Source organism: Pipistrellus kuhlii, unplaced genomic scaffold (genome assembly GCF_014108245.1).
Source record: "Pipistrellus kuhlii isolate mPipKuh1 unplaced genomic scaffold, mPipKuh1.p scaffold_m20_p_84, whole genome shotgun sequence".
Taxonomy (NCBI): Eukaryota; Metazoa; Chordata; class Mammalia; order Chiroptera; family Vespertilionidae; genus Pipistrellus; species Pipistrellus kuhlii.
The window spans coordinates 58,608-74,571 of NW_023425589.1; the positions used below are offsets into that span (position 1 = coordinate 58,608).

General features: G+C 61.5%; 1 protein-coding gene across 4 annotated transcripts; it reads right to left on the reverse strand.

Annotated features, from left to right (window-relative positions):
• Positions 1–7,522: 7,522 nt before the first annotated feature.
• MAMSTR (MEF2 activating motif and SAP domain containing transcriptional regulator) lies at positions 7,523–15,853 on the reverse strand. 4 transcript variants are annotated; one of them, XM_045577184.1, is made up of 10 exons: positions 15,404–15,610; positions 14,332–14,410; positions 13,109–13,147; positions 12,361–12,569; positions 12,030–12,217; positions 10,640–10,742; positions 9,993–10,184; positions 9,418–9,633; positions 9,283–9,337; positions 7,536–9,140 (listed from the first exon to the last, which is right to left on the reverse strand). In XM_045577184.1, exons 2-10 carry the CDS (start codon positions 14,387–14,389, stop codon positions 8,857–8,859), a joined length of 1,344 nt encoding a protein of 447 aa, XP_045433140.1. In that variant the 5' UTR covers positions 14,390–14,410; positions 15,404–15,610; the 3' UTR covers positions 7,536–8,856. The 4 variants fall into 4 exon arrangements, with proteins under 4 accessions (XP_045433141.1, XP_045433140.1, XP_045433139.1 ...); XM_045577183.1 differs by having other exon boundaries at positions 7,537–9,140; positions 14,332–14,415; positions 15,404–15,609; XM_036425682.2 differs by having other exon boundaries at positions 7,537–9,140; positions 12,361–12,536; positions 14,332–14,415; positions 15,404–15,608.
• Positions 15,854–15,964: the final 111 nt, after the last annotated feature.

The following is a 15,964-nucleotide window of genomic DNA, read 5'->3' on the forward strand; positions in this document are numbered from 1 at the left end:
CCCCCAACTGGGGATCGAACCTGAAGCCCAGGCATGTGCCCTGGCCAGGACTCAGACTGGTGACTTCCTGGTGCAGGGACAGCGCCAGCCTGCTGAGCCGCACAGGCCGGCTTCTAGTCTCACTTTGTACAGATCGAGTGCGTGGTCGTCAGTGGACCAGGTTTTGCCACTAAAGACAATCAATCCAACGTTAACTTATTAGCTTGCATTCTCTCTCTTTTTAATGTATGTTTTTAAATGTGTTCTACATGCTTCTAAACTAAACAGTGTCATGGCTGGGGTAGTTTCCAGAGACAGCCATGACGACATCTCGCCGGATTCTAACCCCTCAGACCTTCCCCTGCCCACCCCCATTTCACTACCCTTTCCCTTCCGCCAGAAACTTGAACTTCCCCGAGATGCCTTCTTGCACATTCCACCCGCCAGCAAGTTGTGTGGGCTTTGCCTGCAGTACACACCCTGACCTCGCTTCCCTGCTCTGCCATCGCCCTTCAGCCCGTCTGTCTTCCTCTCTCTCCCTCTCCTCCTCTCTCCACCTCCTCCTCTCTCTCCCCCTCCTCCTCTCTCTCCCTCTCCTCTCTCTCCCCTTCCTCTCTCCCTCATTCTCCCCCTCTCTCTCTCTCCTCTCCCCCCCTCCCCTCCCCCCCTCTCTCTCTAGCCCTCTCTCCCTTTCCCCCTGCCGCCACTCCTCCTCTCCTCCCTCGCTCCGCCCTCCTCTCTCACCCTCCTCTCCGCCCCGCCTCTCGCCATCCTTCTACCGTCTCACGCTCTCTCCTCCTCATCCCCTCCTCGTCTCCCTCTCTTCTTTCTCCTCTCTCTTTCTCCCTCTCTCTCCCTCTTTCCCTCTCCTCCTCTCTCCCTCTCCTCCTCTCCCCCCCTCCTCCTCTCTCTCCCTCTCCTCCTCTCTCCTCCTCCTCCTCTCTCTCCCTCTCCTCCTCTCTCCCCCTCCTCCTCTCTCCCCCTCCTCCTCTCTCTCTCCCTCTCTCCCCCTCCTCCTCTCTCCCCCTCCTCCTCTCTTCCTCTCTCTCCCTTTTCTCCCTCTCCCTCTCCCTTTTCTCCTTCTCCCTCTCCCTTTTCTCCCTCTCCCTCTCCCTCTCCCTCTCCCTCTCCCTCTCCCTCTCCCTCTCCCTCTCCTTCTCCCTCTCAAAATCAATACAAAATCTAAAGGAAGATAAAGAAAATAGTCCTTAAATTCCTAGCCCGGTTAAGCCATGGTCATGGGGTGGGCCCTAATCCAACATGACTGCGGCTTTATGGGAAAGGGATGCTTGGGCTCAGAGACAGGAAACAGCCAGGGGAAGAAGGTGGAGGTCAGGGGACTGGGGGGGGGGGGGGGGGCCTCTACCTGCCAAGGAACCCAGTGATGGTCCCCAAACCTTCAGGAGCTGGAGAGAGGCAGGGAGGGGCCTCAGAAGGAACCAGGCCTGCGAGAACCTGGATCTTGGACCTCTCGCCTCCAGACCTGAGGCACCCATGTCTGCGGCGAAGGCGTGCCGTGTGGGGTGCTTCCTGAGGGAGCCCCAGGAAGCTGAGGCCGTGTGGGGTGCTTCCTGAGGGAGCCCCAGGAAGCTGAGGCCGTGTGGGGTGCTTCCCGAGGGAGCCCCAGGAAGCTGAGGCCGTGTGGGGTGCTTCCCGAGGGAGCCCCAGGAAGCTGAGGCCGTGTGGGGTGCTTCCCGAGGGAGCCCCAGGAAGCTGAGGCCGTGTGGGGTGCTTCCCGAGGGAGCCCCAGGAAGCTGAGGCCGTGTGGGGTGCTTCCCGAGGGAGCCCCAGGAAGCTGAGGCCGGGCCTAGGCGAGTGGGGGGTGAGGGCGTTCCTGCCGGCTTTGTGCAGTTTCTTCGGTCCTCCCAGCTGGCTGCTGCCCCCTGCTGGCTGCTGCCCGGCTGTTCGTTTCCATGTTCATGGTCACGGGCTGTTTCTTCCAAGTCTTGGCATTCCCCCGGGTTCTATCCGGGCCCGTGGTTTCACATGCTGTGTATAAATGGCTCTCACATTTTAAAATATATATTTTTTTATTGATTTCAGAGCAGAAGGGAGAGGGAGAGAGACAGAACCATCAAAGATGAATCATTGATCAGCTGCCTCCTGCATGCTCCCCTTCCCCACTGGGGAAAGAGCCCGAAAGCCAGGTCTGTGCCCTTGACCGGAAGGACCCTTCATTCCGCCGAGCCACGTTTTCATTCTGGGGACAGAAGCTGCACTTGGGGGAGAAACATAGGTGAGCCAATAGAATGCACTTTTCAAACTCCCAAAATAGAGAGCGCTGAGCCAGGCAAGCTCTACCGGATGATAAAAAAAAGTCACGTTCAGTCTCGATAAATAAAACAGCGTGATCCCAGCGGGAGGGGGAACCGAAGAAAGGACCTGCCTGGAACCGGCAGGAGCCAGTCGGAGGATGTAGCGTGTTCTGAGGGTGGCTTCTGAGCAAACACTGAGCCAGGGGGGGTGGGGCAGTCACCTGCCCCTGATTGAATTCATTAAAAGTTGAATTAATGAGTGTGAAAAGACCAGAAGTCGTTCTTGTGGGGTTGTTTCCCGCAGGGAGTCCCCCACACGTGGGCTGGCTTTCCCCGAGCAGCACAGGGAGCTGCACAGGAGCCCGTCCCACCGGCAGGCACACGCGTGCTCCAGCGGGAGGTGCCAGCGGCTCGCGGCTGTGCGCCTCGGTAACCATGCCAACGAGCCCTGCCCCGGCTCCGCTGCTGGAGCATCGTCCTCTCCACCACCAGGCAGGGCGCGGGCCTCACTGAGGCTGGCTGCTGACGGGGCAACCGATCATAGTTCTCCCCCACATGGATGTGTCTCTCTCTCTCCCTCCCTCTCTCTCTCTCTCTCTCTCCTTTCTCCGAAATCAATAGACATATCCTTGGCTGAGGATGGAAAAACCCGATCGAATAGCCGAAACGGGTGTGGCTCAGTGGATAGAGCGTCGGCCTGCGGACTGAAAGGTCCCAGGTTCGATTCCAATCAAGGGCATGTACCTTGGTTTCAGGCACATCCCCGGTGGGGAGTGTGCAGGAGGCAGCTGATCGATGTTCCTCTGTCATCGATGTTTCTAACTCTATCCCTTTCCCTTCTTTGTAAAAAACCAAGAAAATATATATATTTTTAAATCCTATCTAATAAAGAGGAAATATGCTAATTGACCATCCCTCCTTCACAAAGATGGCTGCACCCACAGCTGAGGCCAAGTTCCCATAAGGCGCCTTAACAAGCAATCAGCAGGCTGCACCCTCCCCCACCCCCGTGGGCTTGACAGGGGACCCAGGCTGTGTCCCCCACCCGGCGGGCTTGATGAAGGACTTCCAGGCATGCCCGCACCCCGGACTGGTCTGGGGGACCTCAGGCCACACCCCTGGTCCTGGCACTGGGCCAGGGAGACCTCAGGCTACACCCCTGCCTGACAGGGCTTGGCAAGGGTGGGACTGGCTAGGTCTGGATCTAGCCCAAAGAGGGGGGGGTGCGGTCAGCCAGGTCTCATGCAATTTTGAGGTGCACTCGGGTGGGCAGGGACTTGACTCAGTCCTGTGCTGAGCCCCGGACATTGACAGGAGGAAGATTTTCACATACATTTTACTAATTTTCTTTCATCTCTGACACTTCTATTATAGAGAAAGGGCAAATAGCAATAGTAAATTATTTCCTCTAATTTAGGGGTGTCGAACTCAATCGGAGAAGGGGCCAAAATCTAAAATCCAGCCTAAATCGCGGGCTGAATGGTTTACTGAACAGTCATAAACTGTCATTGTGATGGAAACGCAGCGGAGTGCAGTGATGACAGCGCGGTGCGGGCCACATTGCAAGGCCTGGCGGGACGGATTTGGCCCTCGGGCCTTGTGTTTGACACATGTGCTCTAATTAATCCCCTTTTAATGTGCATGAATTTCATGCACCGGGTCACTAATAATAATAATAATAATAATAATAATAATCCTATTTAATAACAGGGTAATATGCAAATGGACCAAATGGCAGGACAACCAGAATGCCTGTGGCCCCTTGCCCAGTTGGCCTGGCCCTCCAGTGGGCACTGCCACCCTGATTGGAGGTGGAGCTGGCTGGCAAACTGCCTGGGGCCCCTGACCTGGTCGGCCCCGCCTCCGGCTGCCCCCACCCCACCCCATCCCCAGCCAGCCTGCCCCTGATGGTCCCCATCAGGGTGGGCGGCTGGACCCTACCAGTGCACGAATTCATGCACCAGGCCTCTAATACTCATAATTATAATTATAATGCTGAGGAGAATGTCCTTGTCACTTATGTCTACTGGCTGAAGCGAGGGGGATCTTTATGCATGCTAACATCGCTTTGTAAGGTCTATTGTTAGAAGTGACGGTGCTGGGTCAGGCAGCATGCATGCATTTAAGCTCAGCACTGGCGTGAGCTTTGTGACAATCCTATGCTCATGCACCCACGTCGGAGCGCTCACTCTCCCACAGCCTGTGACGCTGGCAGCGCGGTGCCGGGGGTGCGGGGGGGTTCCCCTGGGGCTGCTCAAGACTCCCCGGCTGACTTCCTCTTCCCTGGTCCCCACTTTGGTTCAGCCCTCAGTTTTCCCAAGACCCCCCTCCCCCACCCACCCAGCGGGGGGCGGCTGAGCTCTCTTCTCCTGGGGGAAGGAGGGAGGGACTGACACGTCTGCAGAAAGGCTGGTGACAGGCCTGAGTGCTGGATCAAAGCCGTTCCCGGCTCTGGGTTCAAACTCCCCGCCGGTGCCTGCGCCTCCATTCCAATCTGCACCCTCGGCCGCCCACACTCTCCCCGGCGCAGCGGCTCTCGGCGCACGCGCGCCCCCTGCTGGACACAGGAGGGAGGGAGCCGGCGGCAGGGCCGGGACTCAGGTGGAGATGGGCAGACGGAGGTGGAGACAGATGCAGCCTCAGGGGCGCCCAAAGGGAAGGAGACACAGGGGGCCCCGCCACGCCCCTCCCTGGAGTCTCCAGGCCTGGCGCACCCCGTGTCCCGCCGGGGCTCAGCCGGACACGCAGGGCTCCGCAGCACCCAGCCGCCACCCCCAGGCGCGCCCTGCGCCCTCAGCGTTGCCTGTTCTGCCTCCGCGGGGTTGGGATGCGTCTTCCAGGCGCTCCCTCTGCCAGCTCACCCCGGGCCTTTGGGACCCGGCAAACCCTCCCCCGGACCCTCTGCCCCTCCCCCCGCGGCTCCGGGCCTTTTCCGGGCGTCCCGGCCCGCGGCCCCGTGTGCACCCTCATCTCCCCGCGGGGGCGCTCTCTGTGCAGATGTCAGAGCTGCCCCAGAGCAGAGGTTGAGGCTCCTTCTTGTTGTTGTTTTAGCTCTGAGGACTCGACCTGTGGACTCATGAGTGTGGACTCACTCATTGCAAACCCCACTCCAGCCCAGCCAGCCTGGCTCAGGGAACCAGTGGGAGGTCCCGGTTCGGTTCCTGGTCACAGCGAATGCCCGAGGTGCGGGCTCCGTCACCAGCTCGGCGTGCAGGGAGCAGCTGGTCAATGATTCTCTTTCATCATTGATGTCCCTCTCTCTCTCTCTCCCTCCTCCCTCCCTCCCTCCCGTCTGTGAGACACCGGCCAGTTCACTCCCCTTCTCTGATCTCCCATGACCTCACTCACTGGGAAAGGGATTCTTCTTCTAAAGACAAACGGTTGCCTTTGGCCTTAGCCGGTATGGCTCAATGGCTAGAGCGTCAGCCTACTGCATTGAAGGGTCCCGGGGTTCAATTCTGGTCCAGGGCACAGGCCTGAGTTGCCAGTTCCATCCCCAGTTGGGGGTGTGCAGGAGGCAGCCCATCGATGATTCTCTCTCATCATGAATGTTTCTCTCTCTCTCTCACTCCTCCTTCCTCTCTGAATTAATAGAAATACAGATATATATTTTAGTATAATTTTATTTTTTAAAGATTGCCTTTGCCCGGACCAGTTTGGCTCAGTGGATAGAAAGGTCCCAGTTTCGATTCCAGTCAAGGGCATGTACCTTGGTTGCGGGCACATCCCCAGTAGGTGGTGTGCAGGAGGCAGCTGGTGGATGTTTCTCTCTCATGGATGCTTCTCACTCTATCCCTCTCCCTTTCTCTCTTTAAAAATCAATAAAATATATTAAATAATAAATAAATAAGGATTTGTCCACTCCTATCCAGGAAATCCAGGCTCCCCCAGAAGACAGACTCCCACATGTGGAGGCCCTAGGACTGCGGACTGTGAGCTAATAATGGTGATTCCTGTCCATGGGCACGCCCCCCCGCCAGGCCCCCTTTGCAGACACTCTCAGCCACACGGGACCACAGGGACAGGTGAGGAGACCGACAGCGAGACGAGGGGACACCGCGGGCTCTCGGGCCCGTCACAGGCATTGTCCTGGTGGCTGGTCTGTTCCCACCCGTGTGGACACTGCTGGTGGCCAGCCCAGGCCCCTGGCCGGTTCTGTGCAGGCAGCCTCCAGCCGCTGCGAGCTCTGGGCATGATGACGCCTTTCTGGTCCTCGGTGTGTCTCACATCCGGGGCTTTGCTGACAATGGAGGAGCTGCCCCCACAGGGCTAGCCACCCCCCAGCGGGAACACAGAACGCGCCTGTGCACAGGCCTCTCCCATGCAAACCCAGCGACCTGCAGCCTGGACTCCCACCACCTCCCGGGACGCTGTCCTCTCCTGCTTGCCCCAGGGCCGGGCTCCACACACCTGGGGCCCAGAGCCTGCTGAAATCACTCACACTCGCCATTCTCACCTGCTCACCCTGCCTCAACGGTTCCTTTTTAAAATATAGCTTTAGCCCTGACCGGTGTGGCTCAGTGGATAGAGCGTCAGCCTGCGGACTCAAGGGTCCCGGGATTGATTCCGGTCAAGGGCATGTATGTACCTTGGTTGCAGGCACATCCCCAGTAGGAGGTGTGCAGGAGGCAGCTGATTGGTGTTTCTCTCTCATTAATGTTTCTAACTCTCCCTCTCCCTTCCTCTGGAAAAAAAAATTCAATAAAATATATTTTATTATATATATTTTAGAGAGGAAGGGAGAGGGAGATAGAAACACCAATAGGAGAGAATCATTGATTGGCTGCCTTCTGCATGCCCTCTATTGGGGATCCAGCCCACAACCCAGGCATGTGCTCTTAACTGGAATCGAACCCAGGACACTTCAGTCTGAGCCAAACCAGCTAGGGCTCTGCCTCAGCTGTCCCTTCTTGAGGGAACCACAATAAATGCTCTTCCTCTCTCTCCCTAGGCCTTCTGCTGACGCTGGGGCTTCCCCATGTGGCCCTACAGGGCTTGGAATATTCCCTTCTTTTTAAAAGAAAAACACACATATTTTTATTAATTTCAGAGAGGAAGGGAGAGGGAGAAAGAGCTGGAAACATCAATGATGAGAATCACTAATTGGCTGCCTCCTGCATGCCCCCTACTGGGGATCGAGTCCACAACTCGGGTACATGCCCTTGACCAGAATCGAACCTGGGACCCTTCAGTCCACAGGCCAATGCTCTACACTAGGCTCAGTCCCTAGTGTGGGGCGTGAAGGAGGCAGCTGACCGATGATTCTCTCTCATCATTGATGTTTCTCTCCCCCTCCCGCTCTCTTCCTCTCTGCAATCAATAAAAATTTATTTTTTTAAAAAGAAAATGCTTCTTTTCCTAGATAGCTCACTTTGGGGAGCCCCGAGCTACCTACCAGGTAAGGAGTCTATGCCTCTGTTGGGGAGGCCATGTGGAGAGGGAGAGGGTGGAGACTACGCAGAGAGGGAGAGAAATCCAGATGCCCACAGCCCAGGCGAGGCCGGCCGAGGAGCAGCATCGTGGGATTTGCAGCCAATTGGGCCCTAGCTGACATCAGATGGTGCTGAAGAACTGCCTTGCTGAGCCCAGTCCACCCACGGAATTGTGAGCCATCATACAGTACTTATTATTTTAAGATGCTACTTTTTGGGGTGGTTTGTTATTCGGTGATAAAAACCCAAACTGGGACCTCCCTTTGCCTTAAAGGCCCAGTTCCCTTTTCCTCAAGGTGGGAACGGCCCTGCACCTTTTATTTATTTATTTATTTATTTATTTTAATATGGCTTTATTGATTTTTTAGAGAGAGAGGAAGGGAGAGAGGTAGAAAAACGGATAAGAGAGGAATATCATCAATCGGCTGCCCCCTGCCTGCACCCCTCCTGGGGATGGAGCCCGCAAACCAGGCATGTGCCCTGACGGGGAATCGAACCGCTGATCTTTTGTTTCCTGGGCCGACACTCAACCGCTGAGCTGCACCAGCGGGGCACGACCCTGCAACCTAATTCATCCTCCGGGTTCGGGCGGAGATCAGGACTTCATCTGACAGCCTCCTCCTGGTGGTCTTCCCCCCGTCACCGCCCTGTTTCCCCCACTCCTTTCACGTCTCCTGGGAGCGTTTCTTTAATAAATCATGCACACGGGAATGCGCCTCGGGCTCCGCTCAGAATGTGACCTGGGACACGAGGATGCTTCTGGTTTTCTCATCCCCAGCCAGAAGCCACGGGTCTGGCTCCCGAGTCTCCCTCCCCACTCCTCCCTCCCCCTCTCCGCATCCCAAGAGCACAGAGCACCTTCCAGATGCCCCAGCCACGGTAGCCACGTATTCGGTGGGATGAGAAGAAGACATCGGAGAGGTCTCTGCAGAAAGCAACAAGCAGCTTGTTTGCCCCGGGCAGCAGCCAGCGGAGCTCCCGGCCCCAGCACACAGCCCTTGGCGGAAAAGTCAGGGGGCTGGTGTGTCCGGCGGCAGGTTACGGCCCAGGCGACAGGAGTGTGGCTTCTGATCCCGGGTCCGTGGTGGGAGGGGACTCTCCCAGGCGTTCCAACCCCTCCCTCAGGGAGCCTGTGTCTCGGTGACTCCCCATCCCTGCCAGTTCTCCGTCCCTTGAAACCCTAGAACCCATCACCAGGGACCCTCCAGCAGGTCCCACAGCCGGGGGCCGCCGGAGTCAGAGAAGTCAGCAGAGAAGATGCTGGGGGCTGGGGGGCCACAGCCCAGCGGCGGACCCCCGCTCAGAGCTTCCAGCCAGTCCAAGGCGTCCGAGGGGCCCCTGGGAGAGGCGGGTGGGAAGCTTGTGGGGGACGGGAGCGAGGAAGAGAAGACAGAGCAGAGGCCTTCAGAGTCTGGGGAAGGGGACAGCACGTCGAAGGAGCCAGGGAAGTCCAGGGGGATGGGGGGCAGCAGGTCTGCGGAGGGGAGGGGGGGAGAAATGGAGTGTGAGCTTAGGAAGGCGGGGATCCGGCCCCAAGTCCCGCAGGGGTTTCCCGTTTCCAGGAGTCCAGAACCTCAGCCCCCTATGCCCCCAAAATCTAGGAGTTCGGCTTTTACCATCAGGCTCCTCCTGAACGTCCAGGATGTCATCGATGCCCCGGTTCGGAAGCAACTGCGGACAGGCAGAAGCGGAGTGACCCTGGGACTCTGGCCCAAGTCCCGACCGGAGCCCACTAGCCCGCTGCCTCTCACCTGCGCCCTCCGGATCGCTTCCTGCAGCTCCTGCTCCAGAGTCGGGGCTGCTGCGGCTGGTGCTGCGGCTGGTGCTGCGGGAGGGGTCGGTTCTGCAGCCAGAGCCGGAGCTGGAGCCAGAACCGGAGGCGGAGCCGGAGCGGCAGCCGGAGGGGGCACGGGGGTTCCCACGGCAGGAGACGGAGGCGGTGGGGGAGATGCCGGGCTGGGCTTGGACTAAGAATCCAGAGGAGGATGGTCCTTTAAGACACGCCCACTCGCCACAAACCCCGCCCGCTCCTAACCCGAGGCTCCACCCCTGGCCCTGGCCCGCCTTTCCCTCTTGACACTAGCCACGCCCCTCGTCTTCTCATTGGCTTCTCTTTCCCCTCATTTCCTCTTAACCACGCCCCGCACTTCCCCGGCAATTCTTTTCCACCGCCCGCCCGCCCGTTCCGCCTCTTCTCATTGGCCCACACGCGCGTAGCCCCGCCCCGCCGCTCATAGCCCTGCCCTCAGCGCACATAGTCCCGCCCTCTCCTCATTGGCCCACACGCGCATAGCCCCGCCCTCACCGCGCGTAGCCCCGCCCTTACCGAGTGTCGCCGGGCGGCGGCCAGGGCCTTGGGCCTGAGGCGCGGCCAGGGCGTGGCCGCCGGACCTTCCTCGCGCCGCGACTTAGGCCGCTCGCGGGACTGGGCGCCTCCGCGCATGCGCTCCAGGAGCGTCGACTTGGTCCCGGACACCGGGAGGCCCCGCAGGCGCAGCTGCTGCCGGAGCTCCGAGACCTGGGGCGGGGCGGGGCGGGGCGAGCCTCGCTGGGCGGGCTCCAGGGCGCGGGACGGGGCGGGCTGGGCCGAGGACACCGAGAGGAGGGACCGTGGACACGCACACACACACCGCTCCTGGGTCTCTCTCTCAAACACACACACACACACACACACACCTGATCCTGGATCACACACACACACACACACACACACCTGATCCTGGATCACACACACACACACACACACACCTGATCCTGGATCACACACACACACACACACACACACACCTGATCCTGGATCACTCTCACACACACACACACCTGATCCTGGATCACTCACACACACACACACCTGATCCTGAGTCACACAACACACCCCACTCTTGGGTCTCTGATGGGGCAGAAGCCGCAGCCTGAGCCTCCTGCGTCCCCCCACTGAGGGGGCGGGCAGCCTGGAGCTGCTCCCACACTCACCGTCAGCTCCTCCAGTTTCAGGGTCTGAAGTTCCAACTTGTGCGGCGGAGGCGAGGGGCTGGGGGCCCCGGGGAAGCCGGCGGGGAGGGCGGTGGCCCTCATCCTGGCGGTGGTCAGACGGGTTAGAGGGCGTACGGAGGAAAGGGACCCGGGTTAGAGGGCGCACGGAGGAAAGGGACCCGGGTTAGAGGGCGCACGGAGGAAAGGGACCGGGGTTAGAGGGCGCACGGAGGAAAGGGACCCGGGTTAGAGGGCGCACGGAGAAGGACCGGGTAGAGGGCGCACGGAGGAAAGGGACCCGGTTAGAGGGCGCACGGAGGAAAGAAACCGGGGTTAGAGGGCGCACGGAGGAAAGGGACCCGGTTAGAGGGCGCACGGAGGAAAGGGACCCGGGTTAGAGGGCGCACGGAGGAAAGGGACCGGGTTAGAGGGCGCACGGAGGAAAGGGACCCGGGTTAGAGGCGCACGGAGGAAAGGGACCGGGTTAGAGGGCGCGCGGAGGAAAGGGACCCGGGTTAGAGGGCGCACGGAGGAAAGGGACCGGGTTAGAGGGCGCGCGGAGGAAAGGGACCGGGTTAGAGGGCGCGCGGAGGAAAGGGACCCGGGTTAGAGGGCGCACGGAGGAAAGGGACCGGGTTAGAGGGCGCGCGGAGGAAAGGGACCCGGGTTAGAGGGCGCACGGAGGAAAGGGACTCGGGTTAGAGGGCGCGCGGAGGAAAGGGACCCGGGTTAGAGGGCGCACGGAGGAAAGGGACCCGGGTTAGAGGGCGCGCGGAGGAAAGGGACCCGGGTTAGAGGGCGCACGGAGGAAAGGGACCCGGGTTAGAGGGCGCACGGAGGAAAGGGACCCGGGTTAGAGGGCGCACGGAGGAAAGGGACCCGTGAAGACGCAGAGGAACGCAGCCTGGTATTCGGGTCTCGAAGGAGCAAACCCAGGAGGCCAGGCCTGGGCTGGGGAAGGAGGGGCAGGGCTCGCTCGGGTGAGGGGGGCTCAGGGGCCTGCAGGGAGAGGGGCTGGGAGCCGGACTCTGGCGTCCTGGGCGAGGTGGGTCTATGGGCCCACGCCCCTGACCTTGGACTCTGGGTGTGAAGGAAGAGGAGGATGGGACTTGAACTTCCCGAGGACAGAAATGGGGGCCTTAGCCGAAACCGGTTTGGCTCAGTGGATAGAGCGTCTGCCTGTGGACTGAGGGGTCCCAGGTTCGATTCCGGTCAATGGCATGTGCCTTGGTTGTGGGCACATCCCCAGTGGGGGGGGTGCAGGAGGCAGCTGATTGATGTCTCTCTCTCATCGATGTTTCTAACTCTATCCCTCTCTCTTCCTCTCTGTCAAAAATCAATAAAATTAAAAAATATATTTTTAGTTAAATAAAAGAAACGGGGGCCATACCTAGGAGGTGGCTGCTGGGCGTTTGTCTCTGCCCAGGCAAGTGGCCGCTGCGGGGCAGCCCCGGCCGCCCCTCCAGCCCGGGAGTCTGCCCTGGCCCCTTGTCTCGGCTCGGGGGGCAGGTACTGGTGGTAAGTCAGGTTCCCCTGGGACTTGGCCTCCGTCCAGCGCTGGGAGACCTTGGGAGGCGCCTGGAAAAGCAGGGGTGAAGTCGTACGCCTCAGCTCTGCTCCTCCTTCCCTGCCGAGCCCCATGGGAAGCAGGGGGTCAGCTTGGAAAGAGGACCGAGGCTGGACGGTCGGGGGGCCCTCCCCTCACTCTGGGGGAGACTCACATCCTCCTGGGGCCTCCACGGGCAGCGTTGTGGCTCGGGGTGCAGGACCCCAGGACTGGGGAGGAGAGAGGCGGGGCCCGCGGGCGAGGCCGGGACGGGGGCCGGAGCCGGGCCCGAGGCTGAGATCCAGGGGTCTGGGTCGGAGCCTGGAGGGGCGGTGAAGGGTCCCGAGAGGCCTTCGGGCAGCAAGCCAGGCAGTGAGGAAAAGGCTGTGTGGGAAGGAGGGACCCCGAGGCCTCAGACACCCCCACCCCTTCACCCCCCACCCCCCACCCCGCTGTGGGGCAGCGGGACCAGGGAGGGAAACCCAAGTGGAGGGAGCTGGGTGTCCCGACGTCTCGAAGCCCAGACTTTCCCAGCCCAGTAAGGCAGGAATCTTGTCCGCAGCCTCCGGGGGGTGCTCGGGGCTGGGGTTTGCTGGAACAGGGTGGGCCCGGTACGCCTGGTCTGGAGGAGCGAGGGGAGCCGAACGCTACATCCTGAGACTCGTGCGTGTGCCAGAGGTGGAGCCTGGGCGTTTTCTTCTGGGTGCACGCATCTCATTGGACTGGGGACACCAGAGCTCCGAGGGGTGGGGTGCAGGGACCTCCGGGGAGGATGGGTCTCAGTGACCCCAGGGCATAGGGACTGAGGCTCTGGAACAGCCAGGAAATCCGGCAGCTGCACTCCAGGGGCCCCCGGGGAGCGGGGGCTGGGGGCTGGGGGGTGGGGGGGACCCCGTCCCCTCCTGCTCAGGGCCCACACTCACTCGGGTCCTGATACCGTCTGTGGATCCGGAGCTGGAGGACTGTGGAGGGAAGGAGGGGGTGGGAGGAGAGAGGCGGGAGGGAGTGTCCAGGAGCCCGGCCTGGCAGGCGGTTCGAGCTGCTGTTGTTGGCGGGATGTGCGTGCCCAGCCCCCTTACACACACACACACACACACACACACACACACACGCAGCCCTGCGGGCGGGTGGGCAGGCAGCCCGCTCCCTTTCCTGGGCCTCCCGCCTGCTCCCTGCCAGCAGTGCGCTGAGGGCCAGAGCCGTTCTGGGGCCGGGTGCCAGCCAGCCCAGCGTGCAGGCGGGAGGCAGCCCTGCCCCCCACTCCACCTGCCCCCTTTAGGGGTGTGTGCCCCCCCACCCCTGGCACAACCTCCGTCTGGGCAGCCTGGCCCGTGTGCGCCTCGCCGCCCGCCCTCCTGGATCAGGCCCTCCACTTGGCGCGCACCGCGGCCTTCTGAGCTGCCTCCGGGCCTCCCACCGTCGCCGCCTCTGCACACCCACCTTCCAACACACATTCCCCCGGGCCCTAGTTTTGCACACACGCCACCTCTGCGCCCTCGTGTGTACCTTTGACACTCACTCGTCACCCTGGTCCCCTCCCCGAGCCACATCGGCACCCGTATTTGCACAGTCAGGATCTGGTCCCTGTGCACATTTCTGCTCTTGTGCGCCTGCACTCGTTGCACGGTCCTTGCCCTTTTTTTGGTGATTGTGTGTTTTCACCCATCCAACCACGGTGCACACTCATGGGCACACTCAGGGGCCTTTTGCCTGCTCAGAAACTGACCTCTAGTGCCACACAATTGCATACTTTCCACCGACACTGGGACCTAAAACTCAGCGCTGACACTTGCCAGGCCTCATAGCTCACTGCCCCCCCACAGGCCACTCTGAAGACTCCCCTCGGTGCACGTCGCTTTGCACACATGTCAGGGTAAGCCCCGGTTCCTCTGACCCTCTGCACACGCACCTCTCCCCGCCCACTCCCCACCGTTCACAGGAGCACTGGACTAGCCATTTGCACACTCACTGATCCAGCACAGCCTGCTCCCCTTGCTGAGGCCTCCTGTGGGCACGAGTGCTCTTTTGCACAGAAAGACACAGACCTCTTGGGTCCCACCGCCCTGCTCCCACCTCACCCCGCCCTGCACGCCCCCAGAGTTAGACTGCTCCCCGGGCCCGGAGGACCCCTTCCCCTACGTCTCACCGGAGCGGAACTTGGAGCGAATGATTTGGGAGCGCTGGGAGGGAGCCGCCAGGGTCATGGCCAAGGCTGGGATAGGAACCTGGGCTGGGGGAAGGCAGGACCCCACAGGAGGCGGGGTCACAGTGGAGGTCAGGAGGCTGCCCCGCACGTGAAGGACTCACAGTCAGGAGGGGCTTCGGGCCACAACTGGATCCTGGGAAGGAGGAGGCTGAGGACCCGGACTGCTGGATCCGAGGGAGGAGGGGCTGGGGGCCTGGACCCCTGGGTCTGAGGGAGGAGGGGCTGGGGGCCTGGACTCCTGGGTGTGAGGGAGGAGGGACTGGGGGCCTGGGTCTGAGGGAGGAGGGGCTGGGGGCCTGGACCCCTGGGTCTGAGGGAGGAGGGGCTGGGGGCCTGGACTCCTGGGTGTGAGGGAGGAGGGGCTGGGGGCCTGGGTCTGAGGGAGGAGGGGCTGGGGGCCTGAACCCTGGGTCCGAGGGAGGAGGGGCTGGGGGCCTGGACCCCTGGGTCTGAGGGAGGAGGGGCTAGGGGGCCTGGACCCCTGGGTCTGAGGGAGGAGGGACCTGTGGCCTGGACCCCTGGGTCTGAGGGAGGAGGGACCTGTGGCCTGGACCCCTGGGTCTGAGGGAGGAGGGCTGGGGGCCTGGACCCTGGGTCCGAGGGAGGAGGGGCTGGGGGCCTGGACCCCTGGGTCTGAGGGAGGAGGGTCTGGGTCTGAGGGAGGGCCTCAGGGCCCTAATTCCTGGACCCTGAGGGAGAAAGGACTTGGGATCTGGGACTCCTAGGTCCTAAGAAGGCGGACACTGGGGCCCTGGTCCCCTGAGTCTTGAAAGGAAGGAGAAAGGGAGAAGGGCTGGAACTCACTACAGGGAGGGGACTAGAAGCCAACATCCTCGATCCAGAGGGAAGGAGACCAGTAGGCCTGGGGCATGGAAACGTCTCCTCCCTCTGCATTTGGGAAGGGAGCGGACGGTTGTCAGCCACCACGGTCTGCGGGGGAGGGACTGAGTCCAGAGAGGGGACGGAAGAGTTAAGACGGGTCTGACCCCCCCCCCCCCCAGGGGCTTCTCACCGGGTGGCTCAGTGTCGCTGTGCTCTGCAGCAGGTTGAGTCCCGAGGTCCAGGCTGGAGGCTGCGAGCTGCACCCCACCAGCCTGGGACCCCTCCCCCGCTTTGGGGGCGTGCTGGGAGTCCGTGAAGCGGGGCGGGGAGACGGGAGCCCCGCCTGGGACCGTGAGAAGGGGCGGGAGGGGGGCTGAGAGGGGCGGGGCGGGGCGGGCGTCGGGGTTCCCCGGCTCGCTCCTCCTCCGCGTCCCGGGGCGGCGGGGCGGGCGGGGCCGCGGCGGGAGGACTGACAGCCGCAGGTGCGGCGAGTGGCGCCGGGTGAGCAGCAGAGGCAGGTGGTCGCGTCCCGACCCCACGGGCAGGTGCCACCTGTCGCTTAGCTTTTCCCTGACGCAGCAGCAGGAGTCGGGTTCAGGGGAGTGAAAAGTTCAACTGGATTCCCGGACTCCCGGGCCCTGAAGGAGGGGGAAAGGGACCTGGATTCCTGGGTTTGAAGGAACGTGGGCGGGGCCTGGGCCCCTGGGTGTGCGGAGTGGGCAGGGAGCCCAGACTTCCGGATGCTGGGAAT